This window comes from Petaurus breviceps, unplaced genomic scaffold (genome assembly GCF_028583685.1).
Source record: "Petaurus breviceps papuanus isolate PSGF00001 unplaced genomic scaffold, PetGlider_PUasm1.0 126, whole genome shotgun sequence".
In the NCBI taxonomy this organism is placed as follows: Eukaryota; Metazoa; Chordata; class Mammalia; order Diprotodontia; family Petauridae; genus Petaurus; species Petaurus breviceps.
Window position 1 is genome coordinate 13,180,836 of NW_027185655.1, and position 19,115 is coordinate 13,199,950.

The 19,115-nt window shown below is 37.2% G+C and overlaps 1 protein-coding gene across 6 annotated transcripts in view; it reads left to right on the forward strand.

Moving 5' to 3' along the window:
• Nucleotides 1-19,115, forward strand: part of WDFY3 (WD repeat and FYVE domain containing 3) — a 325,015-nt gene that overhangs the window by 207,123 nt on the left and 98,777 nt on the right. For 5 of the 6 annotated variants that reach the window (XM_069093019.1, XM_069093035.1, XM_069093044.1 and 2 more), the window contains 10 exons: nucleotides 1,185-1,345; nucleotides 3,114-3,225; nucleotides 5,248-5,438; nucleotides 6,423-6,575; nucleotides 6,846-6,919; nucleotides 7,028-7,189; nucleotides 10,521-10,615; nucleotides 13,158-13,278; nucleotides 13,548-13,765; nucleotides 17,344-17,579. In XM_069093019.1, the coding sequence (XP_068949120.1) occupies nucleotides 1,185-1,345; nucleotides 3,114-3,225; nucleotides 5,248-5,438; nucleotides 6,423-6,575; nucleotides 6,846-6,919; nucleotides 7,028-7,189; nucleotides 10,521-10,615; nucleotides 13,158-13,278; nucleotides 13,548-13,765; nucleotides 17,344-17,579 (1,523 nt within the window). The remainder of the gene's footprint in view (nucleotides 1-1,184; nucleotides 1,346-3,113; nucleotides 3,226-5,247; nucleotides 5,439-6,422; nucleotides 6,576-6,845; nucleotides 6,920-7,027; nucleotides 7,190-10,520; nucleotides 10,616-13,157; nucleotides 13,279-13,547; nucleotides 13,766-17,343; nucleotides 17,580-19,115) is intronic. The other variant, XM_069093026.1, reaches the window with a different exon arrangement.

A 19,115-nucleotide genomic window follows, 5' to 3' on the forward strand; every position in this document is an offset into this window, starting at 1 on the left:
AGGATTTTGTTTAAAACTTGTATATCCATATACATAAAATTTATCTGTAACCCTTTTCCTTCTTTGATTTTCCTTGGTTTTGGTATTAGACCATTTTTTTATTTTAAAGAGCTTTTGGTAAAGTGCATCCTTTATTATTATTTAGCAGCGTAGATGTTAATTGGCCCTTAAATGTTTACTTGAGCTCATGTGTAAGTTGATCTGGGCCAAGGTTTTTTCTTTGACAGAGATGTTATACCACTTTGGTTGCAGAACGATCCACTTTTTGCCACAATAACTTATCAAAAGTGATCATCTAACAAATTATAGAAGGCTTATGATCTGTATCACTAGAGGAAGGGTCTGCCTACATCAAAGAAATCATAGATGTTTAGTGATGGTCTCTTCTTTCATTGTACTAATAAATGTATTGACACAAAATGGAGCTTGGAAGAACAGATTTACACATAGCCGGAGTGAGAACTAAAGTTGCCATCCACATCTTTCCCACCAGTTTTGTTAAATTAAACTCTAAGGTAATCTCCATGACTCTGTACCTCCCTGCCAGGAGCATCATGGAAGGTGAAAGGAATTTACTCACTAGGATCCTTTTATCTACAGAGCCTGGAGTTGTTACTGAGAGAGAAGCAATGTGAATCAATAAGTCAGATTTGACCTGAGGAGCATTTGCTGTGATTTTTGGATATGACTGGGGGTCTGACTCACAAGTAACAGAAATAATCCTCAATTTTTGGCTGCTCCTGCAGATTTTATTGGGTAGGTTGCTTTCCCTGAGGAGCTGTGCCACTGGATGCAGAAAAACAGCAGATGATAGGAGGAATTTACTCTAGAAACAGCAGATGCCATGATTGAGAAAGCAATCTGGTAGATGCAAGATCCAGGCCCACCTTTAGTTGTGCTGAAGTGAATAAATTCCTGTCACCTCCCATCAAGCCTTTGCAACTATTACACCCTCCCATCCACCATCCCATCCCTTGGAGGAAGGGAGGGTAGGTGTTTTATTCTCCATTTTTCTCTGTACATACATAAGCCTTAGTGAAAAAGCAAGTTAGCAAGTAAAGAACCAAAAGCACATTTCTTGACCTCTAAACTAAGGATGGACATTTCTATTTAGACACTCTTACTGTATTTATTCTGAAGATAACTAATTCTGCTTTTGAGGTACATTATTTCTTATTTTGAAGGTAAAGATTCCAAATCTGAAAGTGGCATCCCGTCCCCTGTATCATTAGTACCAGAAGAAAAAGTGTCATTTGGCCTCTATGCTGTCTCTGTGTCTTCACTCACGGTGGCAAGGATAAGGAAAGTTTACAACAAGTTAGACAGTAAAGCCATTGCTAAGCAGGTAAGTGGGAATTATTTTGTGTTAAACTGTGTTTGGCAAATGCTGCTAAAGGTCACGTATTTCCTTAAAGATCTTCTAGAATTTTAGTTTGGGACAGTAATGGAGTGATTACTGCTTTTTTTTTTTTTAAGCAATTGGGGTTAAGTAGCTTGCTCAAGGTTATACGGTCCGGTGCTCTTACTCACTGTGCCACCTGGCTGCCCCTAAGCAATTGGGGTTAAGTAACTTGCTTAAGGTTACATGGCCAGGTGTTTCTGGGTGGGCTCTAAGTGTCTGAGCCCGGACTTGATCCCAGGTCTCCCGATTCTGGGGCCAGCACTCTTATTCTGATTGATTACTGCTTTCTTAAGACAGTTTCATTTAACTTAGGAAACTGGATTCTGGCCAATATTTATAATTCATATTGGCATTTTAAAAAACAATTTAAAAATAAAATTACTCATACATATTCATGGCTTGTTTTTTGTTTTTGATGAGACCTTGATTTCCTCCCTATCAGGCGCTCTCCTTGGCCAGTGCAGGTCAGCCCCTTTCCTACTGCTCATGGTCTGAGATAGTCAGGGCTCTAGGGGAGTGTGTGGCTGTATGCAATCCAGCCAGGAAGACAAGGACTGTGTCACCCTGGGCAAGTCAGTTAACCACTATGCCCTAAAACTAAATAAGAGAGAAAACAAACAGTATCGGAAGAGGGAGTTTTCTCACCTGGGAGGTCCCTCTACCAGGGAAATCAATAGATTCTGTTACTCTATATATGTATAAAAGCCCACACACTTGCCCAAAGTATGTTTGTGTGTGTGTGTGTGTGTGTGTGTGTGTGTTATCAGGCCCATACAACTCACATACAAGGGGAGAGCAGGAACGCATTCTTTTTTTGTTGTTGTTTTTTTTTAATTTTTTTTTGTCTTAAAAAAAATTATTTTCCATTAGTTTACAACATTTAGCTCCACAAGTTTTTGAGTTCCAAATTTTCTCCCCTCAGCTCCTCCTCCTTTCCCCCCCTCACTGTGGTGGCATGCAGTACGATAGAGGTTTTACATATACCATCATATTAAATGTTAGCCAGGTTGTAAAGAAGAATTATAACCAAAGGAATGAATAATGAGAAAGAAAAGACAAAACAAAACATAAGAGAGAGAGAGAGTAAGGAACTCATTCTTTTGACTCTGAATTTGCATCTCTTGGCTCTGTGTCATGTTGCCTCACACTTTTGTTGCCATTTTTTAAAAAAAGATTTGATCCCTTTTTTTCCTACGGGTTTTATGGCAACTACCAAGTTAATATAATCAACCACTAAGGCCTCATATGTTCCTACAAAATCTTCCCCCTGATGTAGTCATATTTTATCCTAAAACATTTTTTAAAAGTTATTCACTCACTTTCACAATTCATTGACTTAAGGAAAATTATATTAACTATTGATTATGAAGTGAAGGCAGCAGATGGTGATATTCTGGGATGTCCTCAGTCAAACTCCTGTATTTAGGTTTGATGCAAACCCCTTCAGACTTTCCTGATAGTACATCAAGAATAGTTGTCCTTGTTTCCATCTTTGTAGTTTTATTTCCCCTATAACTTTTAACAGTCTCCAGAATTATATCTGTTTTCCATATAATTAGTTAAATAACCCATATATCTTTATAAAAGACTCCTTACTTGTTTTCCTGTTAGAAGGCAATTTATTTTTCCACTTAAGACTGGTTTTCTGAGCAAAAGAATCCCTGTATTTTCCCATTGCTGGTTTTTATCACATTCTTTTTCTGTTCCGCAGTTAGCCATTTCCTCCCATGAGAATGCCACTCCTGTGAAGTTGTTGCATAACTCAGCTGGGCATCTGAACGGGCCGGCACGCACTGTTGGCGCTGCACTTATTGGCTACTTAGGTGAGACAGAGTTCTGCTGTGAACCTTTGTGTGTGGATGGCGGTCTAAGTAGAGTTAGGAGGAACGATTCCCTTCTGCCCTCTTGCTGTCTCATGGTGGTACTATTCCTAATGGTAGTTACTTTGCCTTTTCCTTTCAATTGATATGTTTTCTTTTTATAATCAAATTGTCATTTGTTCAGGAGTTTATCTGTGTTTTGGTTCAACAGATTTGTAAGTAACAAATAACTAAAGATAAATCTACCAATTTGAGACTGTGCAGTGTTTGGGATTGCAATATATGGTATCTTCTGGGGTCAGATAAACATCCATATTTGGTGGTGGTGTCTATAATTGCTTCGAGAAACCAGATATAAGGGGAAAACTTGAAACATGAGGACTTAGTTTTAGAGCTCAGTGGTATTTTACAATACTAAAATGGCTTTGATGTTAAATGGCCATGACCTTAATGTTAAATGGCCTTATAACTGAGCTGCCCTAATCTGATCTTACAAAAGGAAAAACTTTCCCAACCTTTTAAATTTTTTTAAAAACCATACTTTTTTTCCCCTTTCTGTCCATTTTAGAGAACTAATAAGCAAAATCTATTCTTGATGTTTCAAGATAAATTTAGAACTGTATAGACTGAATGTTGAATTTTACAGTTTTTTCATGCTGTTTAACTTAGCAGCATGTTGATTAAAGTTAAGTTTTACTAATGTGGAGAGTCAGATAATGGTAACTAAAGTCTATTATGTTTCTCGGTCCTTATAATTTTAGTAATTAGTGACATGTTATTTGTTGTTTTGTAATAATGCATTGATGCCATTTTTCTTTATTCTAACAATGTTTTTTCTCTTATTTTCATTCTTGATATTTGATGATCAACAATTTACCTGTCACGTAGAGTCTTAGAGATTTGCCTGGGGCACTGACATTTTGTCACTTATCCAGTGCTGTGCTGATAAATCCTTAACAACTTGGCTCTCTGAAAAAAAAAATGTACACAGGACACACTCTTAAGGTTAATCTGCATTATTAACATTTTTCCCCATCACTTTCTTAAGCTTTGACAATCAACAGAGCAGAAAATCAAGCCCTGATTCGTAGTGTCTACTGATTTCAGAGGCTCACACTGAAAACTTAATAAACTTTCTCAAAAGCTGGTTCAAGTTACCTCCAGGTTTGACATCAATTATGCCATATTACCTTACTTCTTTTAACTTAATTTTAAAAAATTAATTGGGCACCTATTCTGTGCCCAGAAATTATTTTCTTCACAAGTAATCACTCCCTTTTCAGAACCTGTGATAGCAGAATAATTGGAACTCTCAACCTAAAAGTGAAAAATTATAATAATATCTTTTTTTATCTATATTTTTGGACCAAACTTGTAATTTCATCTTGTGTAGAGAGCTCTGCTTTATAAAACTCCTTTTACTAAAAACTCCCCTTTCATGTAATTTATAGTCATAGATTATTTCTTAGGGAACAAGAAGGTAAATGATTTTCCCAGATATAACCTGAATGTCTTAGAGGCAGGCCTTGAGCCTGGGTCCTCCTGACTCTGAGACTGGCTTTCTATCTACATTAGCTATGCTAACTTGACTCACATATCTCTTAAAATTAGAGAATTAAATTTTAAAAGAAATTTCTTATATACTACTTCCCTACTAGAACTTTATCTCTTGATGGCCACTTGACAGTCAAATCCCTCCTAGAATTGATTCTGAAATTCTACAAGTTAGCATTTTTTAATCAACTATTAGAGAAAATCATCAAAAATAGTCTCTTAAGTTTTCACTGTTCAATCCATTCTACATAAATTAATTCACAGTATTTACAAATGAATGAAAAAGCATTTATCAATCACTTGCTATGTGCAGATTACCTTAATTTTATTAGAATAATCATTTCGGGGAAGGAAAGAGATAATGGAATTTATATCAAGTGCCATCAAAATGGATTGCATTATTTTTATGCTTATTGTTTTAAAAAAAAATTGGAGATTTGATCCTAATGATTTCTCACTATCTTTATTCAGGAATAAGAACATTTGTACCTAAGCCTGTTGCCACAACTTTACAGTACATTGGTGGAGCGGCTGCCATTTTGGGGTTAGTGGCCATGGCATCAGATGTGGAAGGGTTGTATGCTGCTGTAAAGGCCCTGGTTTGTGTAGTGAAGAGCAACCCACTAGCCAGCAAAGAAATGGAAAGAATCAAGGGTTATCAGGTATGTAAGTATGAGGTTTTCAGCTTTATTTTTCCTCTTTTAAAAAGTCCTTTTGTTTTCATGATGATTCAAGCTTGTGGAGGAGAAGCGCAGTCCATATTCACTCAAGAATCTTGTAATTCATTCATTACATATACTTAAAAGAGCATAAAATGAGAATGAAATTAGTGCTTTATTTACTTCATAGTTCTTTTATTTTTTCCTTCTGACACTTCAAACTTTTCCTGGTCAGACAAATTATTTCAATATAGGTTTTATATATTGTGAAATTCTCATTGGACCATGAGTAACTGAAGAGAAGCAATGACATAGCTTTGGATTTCAGGGAACCTGGGTTTGGTGAAAAGGTGACAGGGTCCCACTTCCTGGAGCATAGTTATTCATACCAGGGTTGGGGCCTAGGGCCATGGCTTAGTAATTGAAATGTTGCCACATATACCTGCCATCATTATATAGTCTGTTCTTGAAATGTTGACACATGCTGACTTGTCCCCTTTAAAGGTCCTGAAATAATCTTTTCAATATTTTTAAATCTGTAACCACTGCCTGTCTTTATCCCAACTCTAATACCATAAATCTTAGTGGGGCTATGACTGTATACACAAATTATTAGAAAAACATTAGATTTTCCACAGAGCAGTAAGGAAGAGAAACAAGTGCTTGGAGAATATTTAAATTTCTTTTGTTGTGAATTGTACCATATATTTTTTAAAGCTGTAGTTGACAGTTTCCTAGAAATAGATGAAAAAGTAGTTCTGAGAAGCAATTATTTAATTATATAGGTGGGGGGTGGGAGGTTTGTTTGAAAATTTTTTTGTAATCGTACAAAAGCGTGCAATTTCAGAACGTTCTCTACACAAAGAATAGCCAAATCTCTTCAGTCTCATCTAGTTCATTGTCAGTAACCAGATATATACTGTTCTACAGTATTTGCATTTTGTAATATTCAGGATGTTTTATGGCATTTCGCATCTTTTATTTTAGTTGTTGGCAATGCTGCTGAAAAAGAAACGGTCACTTCTTAATAGCCACATTCTCCATTTGACTTTCTCTTTGGTGGGAACGGTTGATAGTGGACACGAGACATCCATCATTCCAAACTCAACTGCCTTCCAGGATTTGCTTTGTGATTTTGAAGTATGTATAGAAATAATGATGCATAATTTTATCATCAGCAAATCAATTTCACTTATTATGTTGATAAAATGAAGGGAAATAAAATTTAATAAACTAAAAGAATTTATTCATTGGTCATTTTTGTCAGTGACTGCGATAGGTAGATCTTTGTCCTAGGTGCTAGAGGAGATCCAAAGTTTAGATAAAATATAATCTCTGTCCTAATGGAAGCTCTGGTCTATAAACTAAACAAATTTGCCTACAATCAGCACTATTAATTTTATATTTCAGGTCTGGCTTCATGCACCATATGAGTTACATCTTTCCTTATTTGAACACTTCATTGAATTACTCACAGAGTCCAGGTAAAAGTTATTGCCCATGTTTTAAACTAAAAATTTTCAATAGGTAAAGGAATTTTTTAGTACAGAGATGAAGCCAGAACTGTTCAGTAAAACTGCTTTCTCTTTCAGTGAAGCCGCAAAGAATGCTAAATTAATGAGGGAATTTCAGTTAATCCCAAAGCTGCTACTTACACTTCGAGATGTGTCTTTGTCCCAACCCACGATTGTTGCTATTAGTAACGTGCTGAGCTACTTACTCCAAGGCTTCCCCAGCAGCAATGACTTACTCAGGTAATATAAACTCTTGTGTGGCTTTAAAAAAAAAAAAACTTATTGTAGTGCTGGAGTGAAGTTGCTGTCAGGAAAATAATGTATGCACAGATTAGTCAAGACTGGGTGTGTGATTTAAAACCATTTTAAATATAGCTGTTCATGCTGTGTCTTTAGATCTAGGGTGTCTTATTGAAAAGGGTACATTATTGAATTCTTTACTTGAAATGTAAGAATTGATTGGTATAACTTTTTATTACCTTCTCACTCATATATTTCCAAGAGTTCTTCCTTATGCTCATCAGAACTCTCTTCCTTTTTTTTTCTTTTTTTGAAGAGGTGAGTTGGAGGGGAAGGGAGTATTCTCAATGGTAAATTAAGATTTTTTTAAAAAGAAAAATTTATAATATAGCAAAATTTGCATATAGCATAATAGTACATATCCTACAGGGGGAAAGAACAAAACTGAATATAATAATGCAGACACAAAAGTCAATAGAAATTTAGATGTAATTGAACCCTTGGAAGGGGCTTCAGATGATGGAGTGCTAACACCCAAATGGCAGAAAAACAGGGGTCCTTTCAGAACCTTACCGATGTCAGAGAATTTTGAAGAAGTTAAATTAAAAAAACAGAGAAACTTTGGGTGGATTGGTTCTGTGCTGGGATTTGAAGAGGAAACAGAGAGAAGGGAAGACAAAAATGAGGAACATAACAGTGAAGGAGGAAGTAGGAAGGGGTAGAACTTGATATTTTCATCATCAGATTATTTGAAAAGAGTATACAAACATGGAGAAAGGGATGAGGAAGGAATGGGCATCATATTAACCTCATTCTTCTCTGAACTGGACAAAGGAGGGCACATGCATGCACACACTCAGATGCAGAGTTCATCATAGACTTGCATCAAACACAAAGGAACAAGCTGGGAGGGGAAGACTGAGGCTGCGGGAGGATAACTAAACAAAACAAAGTTCCTGCCCTCAGAGTGATACGGAGAGTTGGTCAGGGTGGGATGGAGCAAAGAGTTGCAAAGGGGTACTTGTGAATTGAGGGATGGCTAAACATAATACCTTATAAATATAATGCAGTGTTAGTGTGCTGTAAGAAGTGATGAAAGAAAGGCTTCCAGAGAATCCTGGGTAGTGCGAATTTGTGCAGAATAAAGTGAGTCAAAGCAGGAAAACAACTTAGATAAGAGCAGCAACATTGCAAAGACAGAGAGATTTGAAAGGCAGACGGTCTGCGATCAGGGTCATGACCAGCCATCTCTGCAGAGCATCTGTTCTGAGGCGTCCAGCCCACGTCCCGGCAGACAGGTGGCGGATTCCAGGTGCAGAAGGACACGGGCGTTTTTGAACGCAGCCATCGTGTCATTTTATGTAGCTTGTGTTTTTATTTGGTAGGAGGACTTTTTTGGGTGGTGATAGCGGTGCTTGTTTGTCTTTCTCAACTTTTAAGGAGACTGAGGGGGTATTGGCAATAGCGATGCCAAAGAAGAAAAAGTACCACTGAGCAGTTGTTTTAAGTGCACATTAAAGGACAGAAGGAAGCACAGATGAGCAGGGCAGTTCTCAAAGTGGGGCTGAGCTGAGAGAGACACCAGAGTCTGATCTAGAAATTTGGAGGTGTGTAGTAGTGACAGCCACAGCTAACTCTTTAAGCTTACTCTTTAAGGCGTACAAAATATTTTACGTAGGTTTTCTCATGTGGTCCTCCAACAACTTTAGGATGTAGATGCTCTCATCATCCCCATTTTACAGAGGGTAAAACTAAGGCTGAAAGAGCAGGGCAGAGTCATATGACTTGTAGGTATCTGAGGCAGCACTTGAACTCAGATTTTCTTGATTCTACAGCCAGCATGCTATACCACCAAAATGCCTTTAGTAAAGCCGTGGGAATAGATGAGATGGTTCTGGGAGACAGTCTAATGTGAGAAGAAAAGAATGACCAAGGGTTCATTCTTGAGGGCAGGGTGAAAAAAGCAAAGGGATCCTTGGAACAAGGGAAGAAGTGAGTCAGGAGCATAGGAACTATCATGGATGTTGAAAGAATGTGGGAGCTGAAAAAGGGCCATTACATTGGGCAAGGAACAGTTCACTGGGTTTTGGTTTAATTTTACAAAAGCTTTTTTCTTTCTTGTTATATGGATGACTTTATTGGAGAGGGAGGAGGAAGGACTATATTGGGAAATGTAGATGATGTAAAGACAAAAAAAATATTAAGAACTTAAAAAAAATTCATCATTGATTTTGGAGAAAGGAGGTTCTTTTTTGGCAAAAGGAGAAATGAGCTTCTAGGGGTTTGAGGAGCCCATGGTAATATGAGGAAGAGAGAGAGAAAGTATAGAACACTTTCTGGAAGTTTGAAAAGAGGTGGGTGTGTGTGTGTCTGTGTGTGTGTGTGTGCGTGTGTGTGTGTGCCTATACATATAGCTCATGCCTTAAACATATAGTAAACTCAAATGAAGGATATGTTGTTTTGATTTCAAGGTTGGTTAGAATTAAGCTTGTTTGTGGGCAAAGGGAAGAATCTAGGGAAGAAAGAGAATGAGAATGAGAGGCTTGATCGTTGAAAGAAGCCAGGATAGCCTCAAGGGCAAGGTAGAGTGATTAGTTTTGGCAAGAAGGGAGGACCACTTTATCTGAAACCTATGGGAAGGAGAGAATAGGTGAAGCCCAAAAGTTCTGAGGAAAAGGAGAAGGGGCATAAGGGGACTTAAGACAAATGCAGGTGATCTTCTCAGATGAAATTATCAGCCAGGGAGTGGAGGAGACAAATAGTTAATTCCTCGAAGTGATTGTCTTACAGCACCTCAGTGTGAGAAAATGTAATAGAGAGCCTATCAAAAAGGAATTTTAAAGAAATTCCATACAGTGCTGAGGGATGAATTAAATTAAGGCTGGGTGAGTTGAATTTATTCATACTTGATATGCTGCATATTTCTAGACAGTTACGGCTTTAGTTTTATTCTTGTATCTTCAAAACTTCTTAGAAACAACTAGAATTGCTGCTTTGATTCTTAAGAAAAATATTTAATTCTTTAAGACCCACAGAACCTGAGGGGTTTTTTTGGTTTGTTTTTTGCTTTTTGGAGGGCAATTGGGGTTAAATGACATGCCCAAGGTCACACAACTAGTAAGTGTGCCAAGTGTCTGAAGCTGGATTTGAACTCAGGTCCTCCTGAATCCAGGACCAGTGCTCTATTCACTGTGCCACCTAGCCACCCCAGAACCTGAGTTTTTCCAATAGCATTTATCAAACACCAAATGCTGTCACTGTGTTGGAAAGAGTGTTTTTTCTGTCGGCAACATGAACACCACTCCTTATTTCGTATTTCCTTTCTTTGAAGGTTTGGTCAGTTCATTGCTTCCACTTTGCCAACATTTGCTGTCTGTGAGAAATTTGTAGTCATGGAAATAAACAATGAAGAAAAGCTGGACACAGGTAAGAATTCTAGGATTTGAAAAATATCAGTAGTAGGAAAGTTTATTTTGGCAGGCCAAAATGAGGTCTGGGATTTTACTGATAGTAACTCTATGATTTTCTCTATTCAGCAGTACTTTTTTCTGAACCCTCTCATGAATTGAAAGTTCTCATTTTACATGTAGAAAGAATGAGTTTTTCTGGTGGTGAATGTTCATGGAGGGGAGGTGTTAGTAGGTTAGTAGGATATGTGGAAAAAGCTTCAAGAAAACTTTTCTTTAATGTATAGAAGAAAATAAAAGGTACAGCACAAGACAAAGCAAATAGAGTTTTGTTAATATTTTGTTAAATTAAATATATATTTTTAAAATTGAACATAATTAGTCGTTTACAGTTTCTTTGCAAGTTCCTTGTTCTTTTTTTTTGAGTGTGTGTATTGAAATGTTTGTGTTTGTTGATGATTGTTAAATCCACAATAAAAAGAAAAATCAATTGAAAAAAATTACATGTAACCTGAACAAGAAAAATTAAAGCAAAAAAAAAATCTGTAAATATATAAATGAAAATGAAAGGAATTCTCATGTTATGAATCTCGTGAACCCTCTAAATATTTATTATTATTTTTTTAAGTTAAGATGTTATTTCCTCTTTTTACCAAAAAAAAAATGTTTTAAAAATCTTTATTTATAGTAGGGTTCTTTAAAATCCAGTGCCCTTAGAACAAAGGTTCTTGACCTAGGGCCAGTGAACTAAAAATTAAAAAAAAAATTATAGCTGCTTTTCAACATAGTTTATTTCTTTTGTAATCCTATGTATTGTATTTTATTCATTTAAATACATTACTTTGAGGAGTCCCTAGGCATTACCATTTTCCCAAAGGGGCTCTATGACACAAAATGGTGAAGGGCCTCTATATGCTTGGGTTTTTGAAATTTTTACTGCTTGGAACTTTTCAGGAATAAGTAAAGGAGCTTTTGGGGATACCTCTCTTCTCCCTTCCCCCCAACTCCCATGACCTGTGCATATGTTATCTTTGTTTTCCTTCCCCTCATAAACATTCATTTATGGAAAAAAGGATTCATTACTCTTGGATGCTATTTTATTCTCTTTTTACCAAATCCATGGGGTAGAAATGGAAAGTTGCTTCAAGTGAGGAAACCAAGACAAACAGACTAAATGGCTTGCTCAGTGTCACACAGGTAGTAAATGTCTTAGAGCAGATTTGAATTCGGGTCTTCTTAACTCCAGGCCCAGTGCTCTGACCACAGCACTACCTAGCTTCCTATAAGGAAAACAAATACCTATATAAATACACATGAAATATAAAGAGAATAAATAGAAAATAATTAAATACAGGATTGTTTGGGAGGGAGTGTATGAGCAATTGAGGATTGGGAAGGGTTTCATGAAGGTGATGCTTGAGCTGAGTCTTAAAGAATAAAAGGAATTGGAGGCATGGGTAAAGTCCAGTGCAAAAACACAGTGACCCAGGAGATGGGCTGGCATATGTAGTCATAGAGAAGCCAGTTTGACTGCTCCAAAGGGTGCAGGAAGGGGCACTGATGCTGGTCCAGACTAGGAAGATAATGTGGGATCTGGTTGTGACTGTGGTCAGATCTCTGTTTAAGGGAAGTGACTTTGGCTTCTGTGGTTGGAGAGACTTGTTACCATCAAGGTGAAAAGTGAGGGAACCTGAATTCAGGAGGTAGCTCTGTGACTGGAGAGAAGGGATTCGGTGTGGTGTATTGTACAGACAGAAATAGTTAAGACTGGTACCTGAGTGCATAGACGGGGTGAGGGAGAATGAGGAGTTAAGGTTAGTGCCAAGGAAGTGGAAGTTAGGAATAAGGTAGGGTTTGGGGAGAAAGATAATTGTTTTGCACATGTTAATTTTGGGATTTTCCAAATTTTAAAATCTTTGCAATCTGGGACATCCAGTTTGAAATGGGATGTCGTAATTGGTGAAATAGAATTGAAACTCAGAAATTTCTTCCTCCTTCTTTCTTTCAGTGTTCCCTTTTTACCCCCTGTGGGTGTCATTTTTCCCTTCCTTTCCCTTTCTTCTTTGCCTATCTTATGGTTTTTTTCTGATTTTTTCCATGTATTATTCTCATTTTTTCCCCTATCTTACCATCTCTTCTCTATATCCCGTCTCAGAATTTTACACAATATGGGAAAGAAGTATATATTTTACAGCCAACCACATTATTAAATTGTTAGGGGGTTTTATGTTTTATTTCTGTGTGGTGAGAAGTTGATTTTTTTCCTGTCAATCACTTATCCTTTATGGGCAAAAAACTATTCTATCTCCACATAAGAATAACCAATATCATGAGTTCAGATTAAATCAGAGCTTAGATCATCATATATCAGGAATAAGAGAAAAGGAACTGACTTATTAAGATTTTTCTCTTTTTCCCTGTTATTTGTAAGATGTGTAAAAAAAAAGCTTTTTTATGATTTCTTTGGGGAAGAAAATCCTGTGATTTCAGTGCCCAGAGAATGTTTTCATGGGCAATGGACTATCTCGTATATGAAGTTTAATGACTCTCTTCTTTCTTAGGAACTGAGGAAGATTTTGGAGGTCTTGTGTCTGCTAATCTTATCCTTTTGAGAAATAGACTGTTAGATATTCTACTCAAACTAGTCTACTCATCAAAGGAGAAGACAAGCATTAATATACAGTAAGTAAAACTCCCTCTTGGGAGTCATTGCAGGCGGATTGTGCCTATTTCACCTTTAGTTTGATGTGCTCCCAAAGTTGATAGAATTAGTCAACCAACCTCAGCTGAGAATACCTAGAGAAATAACTTGCATCATCATTTCATTTTAATGAAAGTTAATTGCATTTTGAAATCTTAAAAAAAAAAAGTTATTTCATCTTGAGGCTTTGGACCTTGTCTGACTAAACCTGAAACTAATTTTGGAACTTGATCCTTTTCCCCTTGATTAGAGCTTGTGAGGACCTGGTCAGGACGCTGGGCTTTGACTGGCTCCTAATGTTTACTGAGGAACATTTGCACTCAACTACAGTGACCGCAGCCATGAGGATTCTGGTTGTCTTGCTGAGTAACCAGTCTGTCCTCATCAAGTTTAAAGAAGGACTTAGTGGCGGAGGCTGGCTTGAGCAGACGGATTCTGTCTTGACCAATAAAATTGGCACTGTGCTAGGTATGAAACTTTTTACCTAGGAGAAGCAAGATTTTATGTTCTACCTGACCTTAGAGACAGCGTGTGATTGCTGGTCCTTACTGTGTTATATTTTCTTGTCTCTTATAAAATGCCCAATGTTCTCAAAAGGTTCACATTTTCATTTATAAATATTAGTTAAGAAATACCTTCCATTCTTCATTTTCTCTTTTTTATGTATTATTACTCTTGGGTCTTCCACTTCTCTATCCTATAACAGTGTCATTTGGTAACATATTGCTATTCCTATTATTATTTATCTTGTCTATAATTTAAGTCAGTGTTTTGAAAATGGCATTATTAAGAATAGTTTAGGTTTTCTTTTTATAGGGCAATTGGGGTTAAGTAACTTGCCCAAGGTTACACGGCTAGTATTTTTGTGTGGGTGTTAAGTGTCTGAGGCCAGAACTGAACTCAGGTCCTCCTGACTCTGAGACCGACGTTCTACTCACTGCGCCACCTAGCCGCCCCTAGGTTTTAAATTTCTCATAATGTTTATTCATTCCTACAGGATTCAGTAGAATAGAGCCCTTCCTGGACCTAGAGTCAGGAAGACCTGAGTTCAAACCTGTTCTCAGGCCTTTGCTAGCTGTATGATTGTGAGCAAGTATTTAACCTCTCTCTGGCTCAGTTTCCTCATCTGTAAAATGGAGATAATAATAGCTCTTACTTCCCAGGGTTATTGTGAGGATAAAATGAAATTTTATATATATATATATAGAGAGAGAGAGAGAGGGAGAGAGAGACAGAGAGAGAGAGAGAAAGAGAGAGAGTTTTGTTTTGATTTTTGGAGTGGGGGAGGGCAGAGAAATTGGGGTTGAGTGACTTGCCCAAGGTCACACAACTAGTAAGTGTTAAGTGTCTGAGGCCAGGTTTGAAATCAGATCCTCCTGACTCCAGGGCCCGTGCTCTATTCACTGCACCATCTAGCCACCCCAATGAATTTTAAAAAGTCCTTGGTAAACCTTAAAGCACAATATAAATCTTAGCTACATACGTTCCCTGACTTCTTCCATGCCACCTGATTGGCCCCCTGATTCACCTACCTCCCAGGCCTGGGAGCATAAAAGGTCTCAGTTGCATGGAGGCAGTGCTCCTCAGACTTGGTAATTGTCTAAAACCATGGCATCTCATACCTTCATGACAGCAGGAGATGAGGGGGCCACATTGTGAGAAGCTTGGTACCGCCATGACTCACAAATGTCTTGATGCATCTCAGCATCGAACCTGAACTGAGAGGGTGCTGGAGTTAGAGTTGTGCCTGCTACCCCATTCATTTAGCAAAACTCATTTACAATTCTTTATTGTTATTAAATTTCTTCTTATGAGACTGCCTCTCACATAGCAGTATTGGGCATCTGAATCATTTTCTTCTTTTCATAAAACAATGAAGATGCTTTAGTGTGTCATAATAAGTAATAAAAGGGCGATAAATGGGTAGCTACACTTAAAGTCAAGAAAGCCTGAGTTCTAGTCCTGCCTCTGGTATTTTACTGGTTGTAAAATCACAATACTGTCGCTCCACATTCTTGCAATCTGTGCTGGTAGAAGTAATTCTAACACTGATGCAGTGGTAAATTATAAAGCTTTGATGTATTGACATTATGGAGATACAATATGGGTCATAAATATCAAGCTAGAAGGGTCTGAAAGATATTTAGTCTAATCCCCACTTTTTATTTCTTTATTTTTGCAGTAGAGAAAGACATTTTCTCAACCAAATGGAAAAAAAAGTTACTGGAGACAGAATTGAAGCAACCCCCCTAATTTGACAAATGAAGAAGCTAAAGCTCCCCTAGGTTATACTTTGCCTGGTTACACAAATAGTACATGTACAGCTGGGATTTGAACCCAAGTCTTCTAGGCTCCAAAGTCATCCATCCTTCAACTCACTGTCCTACTGACTACACTGGCTTTTTAAAATTTTTTTTTTTTATCCCTTCTCAAGTCTCCCATAGCTCTCCTCTCCACTTTCTCAACTAAGAACTTATCCTCATATTTCACTAAAAATTTAAAAAAAAATTGAGGCTATTTACTAAGAGCTTTCTCTTCATCTCACTTCCCTTCAAGATGCTTTCCACCCCTATCTCCTTCAGCCATACCTGACATGAAGAGGTGACCCTTCTTGCCAAGGCAAACCCCTCTACATGCACAAATGATCCCATCCCATCTCATTCTGTCATCCCCAACTCTCTGTAACCTTTAATCTCCCCCAGTCTGCTAGCTATTCCCTACTGACTACCAACAGGCCTATATCTTCCCTGTCCTCAAGAAAAGCCAACACTCTTCACTTGTTCCATTTATCCCTGTTAGCTAATGTCAAATATCTCTCCTCCTTTTGGGGGTTAAATCCTTGATGAGGCCATCGACAACCAATGTCTCCACTTCCTGTCCTCTTACTCTCTTCTGAACTCATTGCAGTCTTGCTTCTGACTTTGTCGTTCAAATGAAACTGCTGTCTCCAAAGTCATCGATGATCTTACTATCCAGTTTAATGGCTTGCTCTGTTTTCAACACTGTCATCACTCTCTTTTTTTGACATTCTCTTTGCTAGATTTTTGTGATATTCTTCTATCTTGGTATTCCTCTCACTATCTGACTACTCTTTCAGTCTCCTTTGCTGAATCATTGTTCAGGTCACACCCTGTATGTAATATTGACTCTATCCTGGGCGTTTTCCTCTAAACGATTTTGCTTGATGATCCCATCTACTCCCATGGACTTAACCATCATCTCTATGTTGCTGATGCTTAGACTTGTTTGTCTCCCTCCTGATCTCTAATATCCCATCTCCAACTGCCTATGGGATATTTTGAGCTGGATAGCTCAAAGGTATCTTACACTCAGTTTGTCCAGAACTGAACTCATTATCTTTCCTCCCAAATCCTCTCCTCTTCCTCCCTTACGTATTATCAAGCATGCCGCCATCTTCCCAGGCACCCACAAATGCAACTCTTCCAATGTGCATAATCCATTGATTTCATCCCATGAAGGAGCCTCCTATAGATTTTGCAAATTAACATTTTTGTTGCTCTTCATACTCTGGCTACATGTTTTCTTTCCTCTCCTATTTAGAGAAATAAATGAACTTTCATGTTTTTAGTGAGTAAAACTTTAATTTTCTCATGAATCATTTCCCAAATGTCTTTGTATTTGCCCCTTCAATCTCACAGTCAAAACCTGTGTCCTGTTATGCTAACTTTCTATGTCCAGAGGTCATACAGCAAAGTCATGGCATTGCAGAATTTCAAAATTGGAAGTACCTTTTCAGTTGTCTAGTCCAAAAGTTACCCAAAAAGAAATCCCTATTGCTACACACTAAACAAGTGATTATCCAGCATCTGCTTGGAGACTCCCAGGGACGTGGAGTCCACTACCTCTGGAGGCAACCCTTTATATGTAATTGTGACAGATTAAATCAACAAATGCTTGCTATTGGTGTGAATGTTCTCGGTATAAAGATCAGTTTAACCCTTTTGATTCCACAGCTTTATATATTAACTGCACAACAAGAATTGGTACCAAGTTTTACACTCATTTTTCTATCTCGTTTTCTTCAGGATTCAATGTGGGCAGAAGTGCTGGTGGTCGGTCAGCTATCAGGGAAATTAACCGGGATGCTTGTCATTTTCCTGGTTTTCCAGTTCTTCAGTCATTTCTCCCTAAGCACACTAATGTCCCTGCCCTTTATTTCCTCCTCATGGCCCTCTTTCTGCAGCAGCCAGTCACCGAGCTGCCTGAAAACCTGCAGGTCAGTGTACCTGTCATCAGCAGCCGATGTAATCAGGGTTGCCAGGTAGGAATTTATCTAGCAAGGCACACCTGTAATTTGGGGTTGGGGATTTGGAGGTGTGGGCTAGGCAGGAGGGAGGGAATGAACTTACTAATGGTAATTATGGATTAATTTCTTCAAAAATAAGTCTTTACTAAATCTGTAAATTATTTAGTACAGATGTATAAAGATGACCTATAATAGAAATTTAGAGATATTTTTACTCTAAATCATAATAAGGGTGACATTTTTCCTATAAACACAAGTACATAATTTCTTATATGTGTATATGTCAATCAGAAAATCAGCATTGAAATAAGCCTTTTCACTGCTGATTTAAATAATTTTATAGGACTTTATTCTATATTTTAAGAATATAACTTTCTTTTGAAAAACTAGAAATGAAGAATTTAATTTGGTGTTTCCACAAATGACCTGTGTTGAAGAAATGTCATGGTATTACAGAAATAAGATTTAAAACTATTTCTGATTATTAAAAAGCTAATATTAATTTTTAAAGAGTGTAAAGTAAGATGACATCTAAATTAAGAAAACAGAAGATAAAGTAAAGCTTTTGTGCTTTATGATTTTCTGACAGTTGTAAGCACAGATCAATATATCAAGCAAGTAGTTTTTATCAAGAACCTCACCACCAGGCACTTGAGATACAGAAAGAAGTCAAAGACAATCCTTGCCTCAGGGAGCTTACAATGTAATGGGGAAGATATGCAAAGATATTCAAAGCATGCTATATAATAAGACTGAAGAGGAAATAATTAACCAAAAGAAGGCACTGAATTAAGAGGGGTTGGACAAGGCTTCTTGTAGAAGATGGGGAGATAAATAGATAGATAGATGGATGGATGGGCAGACAGATAGATAGATAAATTGTTCTAGCGTGCATAGAAAGGACTTTCAACTTACTTTAGACTTAATTATATTTCAGCATCCTGGAGCATAAACACTTCAAAGTGCTAATGCTATTTTAGTAATTCCAATAGTTTGTAATCCCTTCAAAATTAAAACCCTCACCTCTGTGTCCTATCATTGGCCTAATAAATGGGGGAGTGACCTCCAAGAGATCTGTTGAATCTCATAGCAATTATTTTTCATGCTCATATGGTCAAAAAAACCATACTTTATCAATGAAACATTTGAATGAAACAGATCCCCACAGCTACATCTTACTTTAGTTTCCAGAATTTCTGTGAGCAGTATGAAACTAAATTAAAAAATTATTTGTTTATTTGTTGGGGAGGTGTTAATTCAAATTATTTTATAATTGAGAAATTTGTTGTGCTTTAAATTCATCAGTTTGCTAATATAATTCCCTATGATTTAATTCCTTTGATCATCAGGTTAATTTGTTCTGGAATTTTTCTTTTGTAATAATTTATTGGAAAGAATATATGAAGTCTTAGAATATAGTCTATTTGTGTTGGAAAGACAAAACAAATGCATAAGATAGAATGTCAGTATTCTTATATAGTTTATCTTTTTAGATAAGAAGGTAGTAGAGGATATAGGAAAAAGTGATATTTGTGTCTCATTCTATCTCTT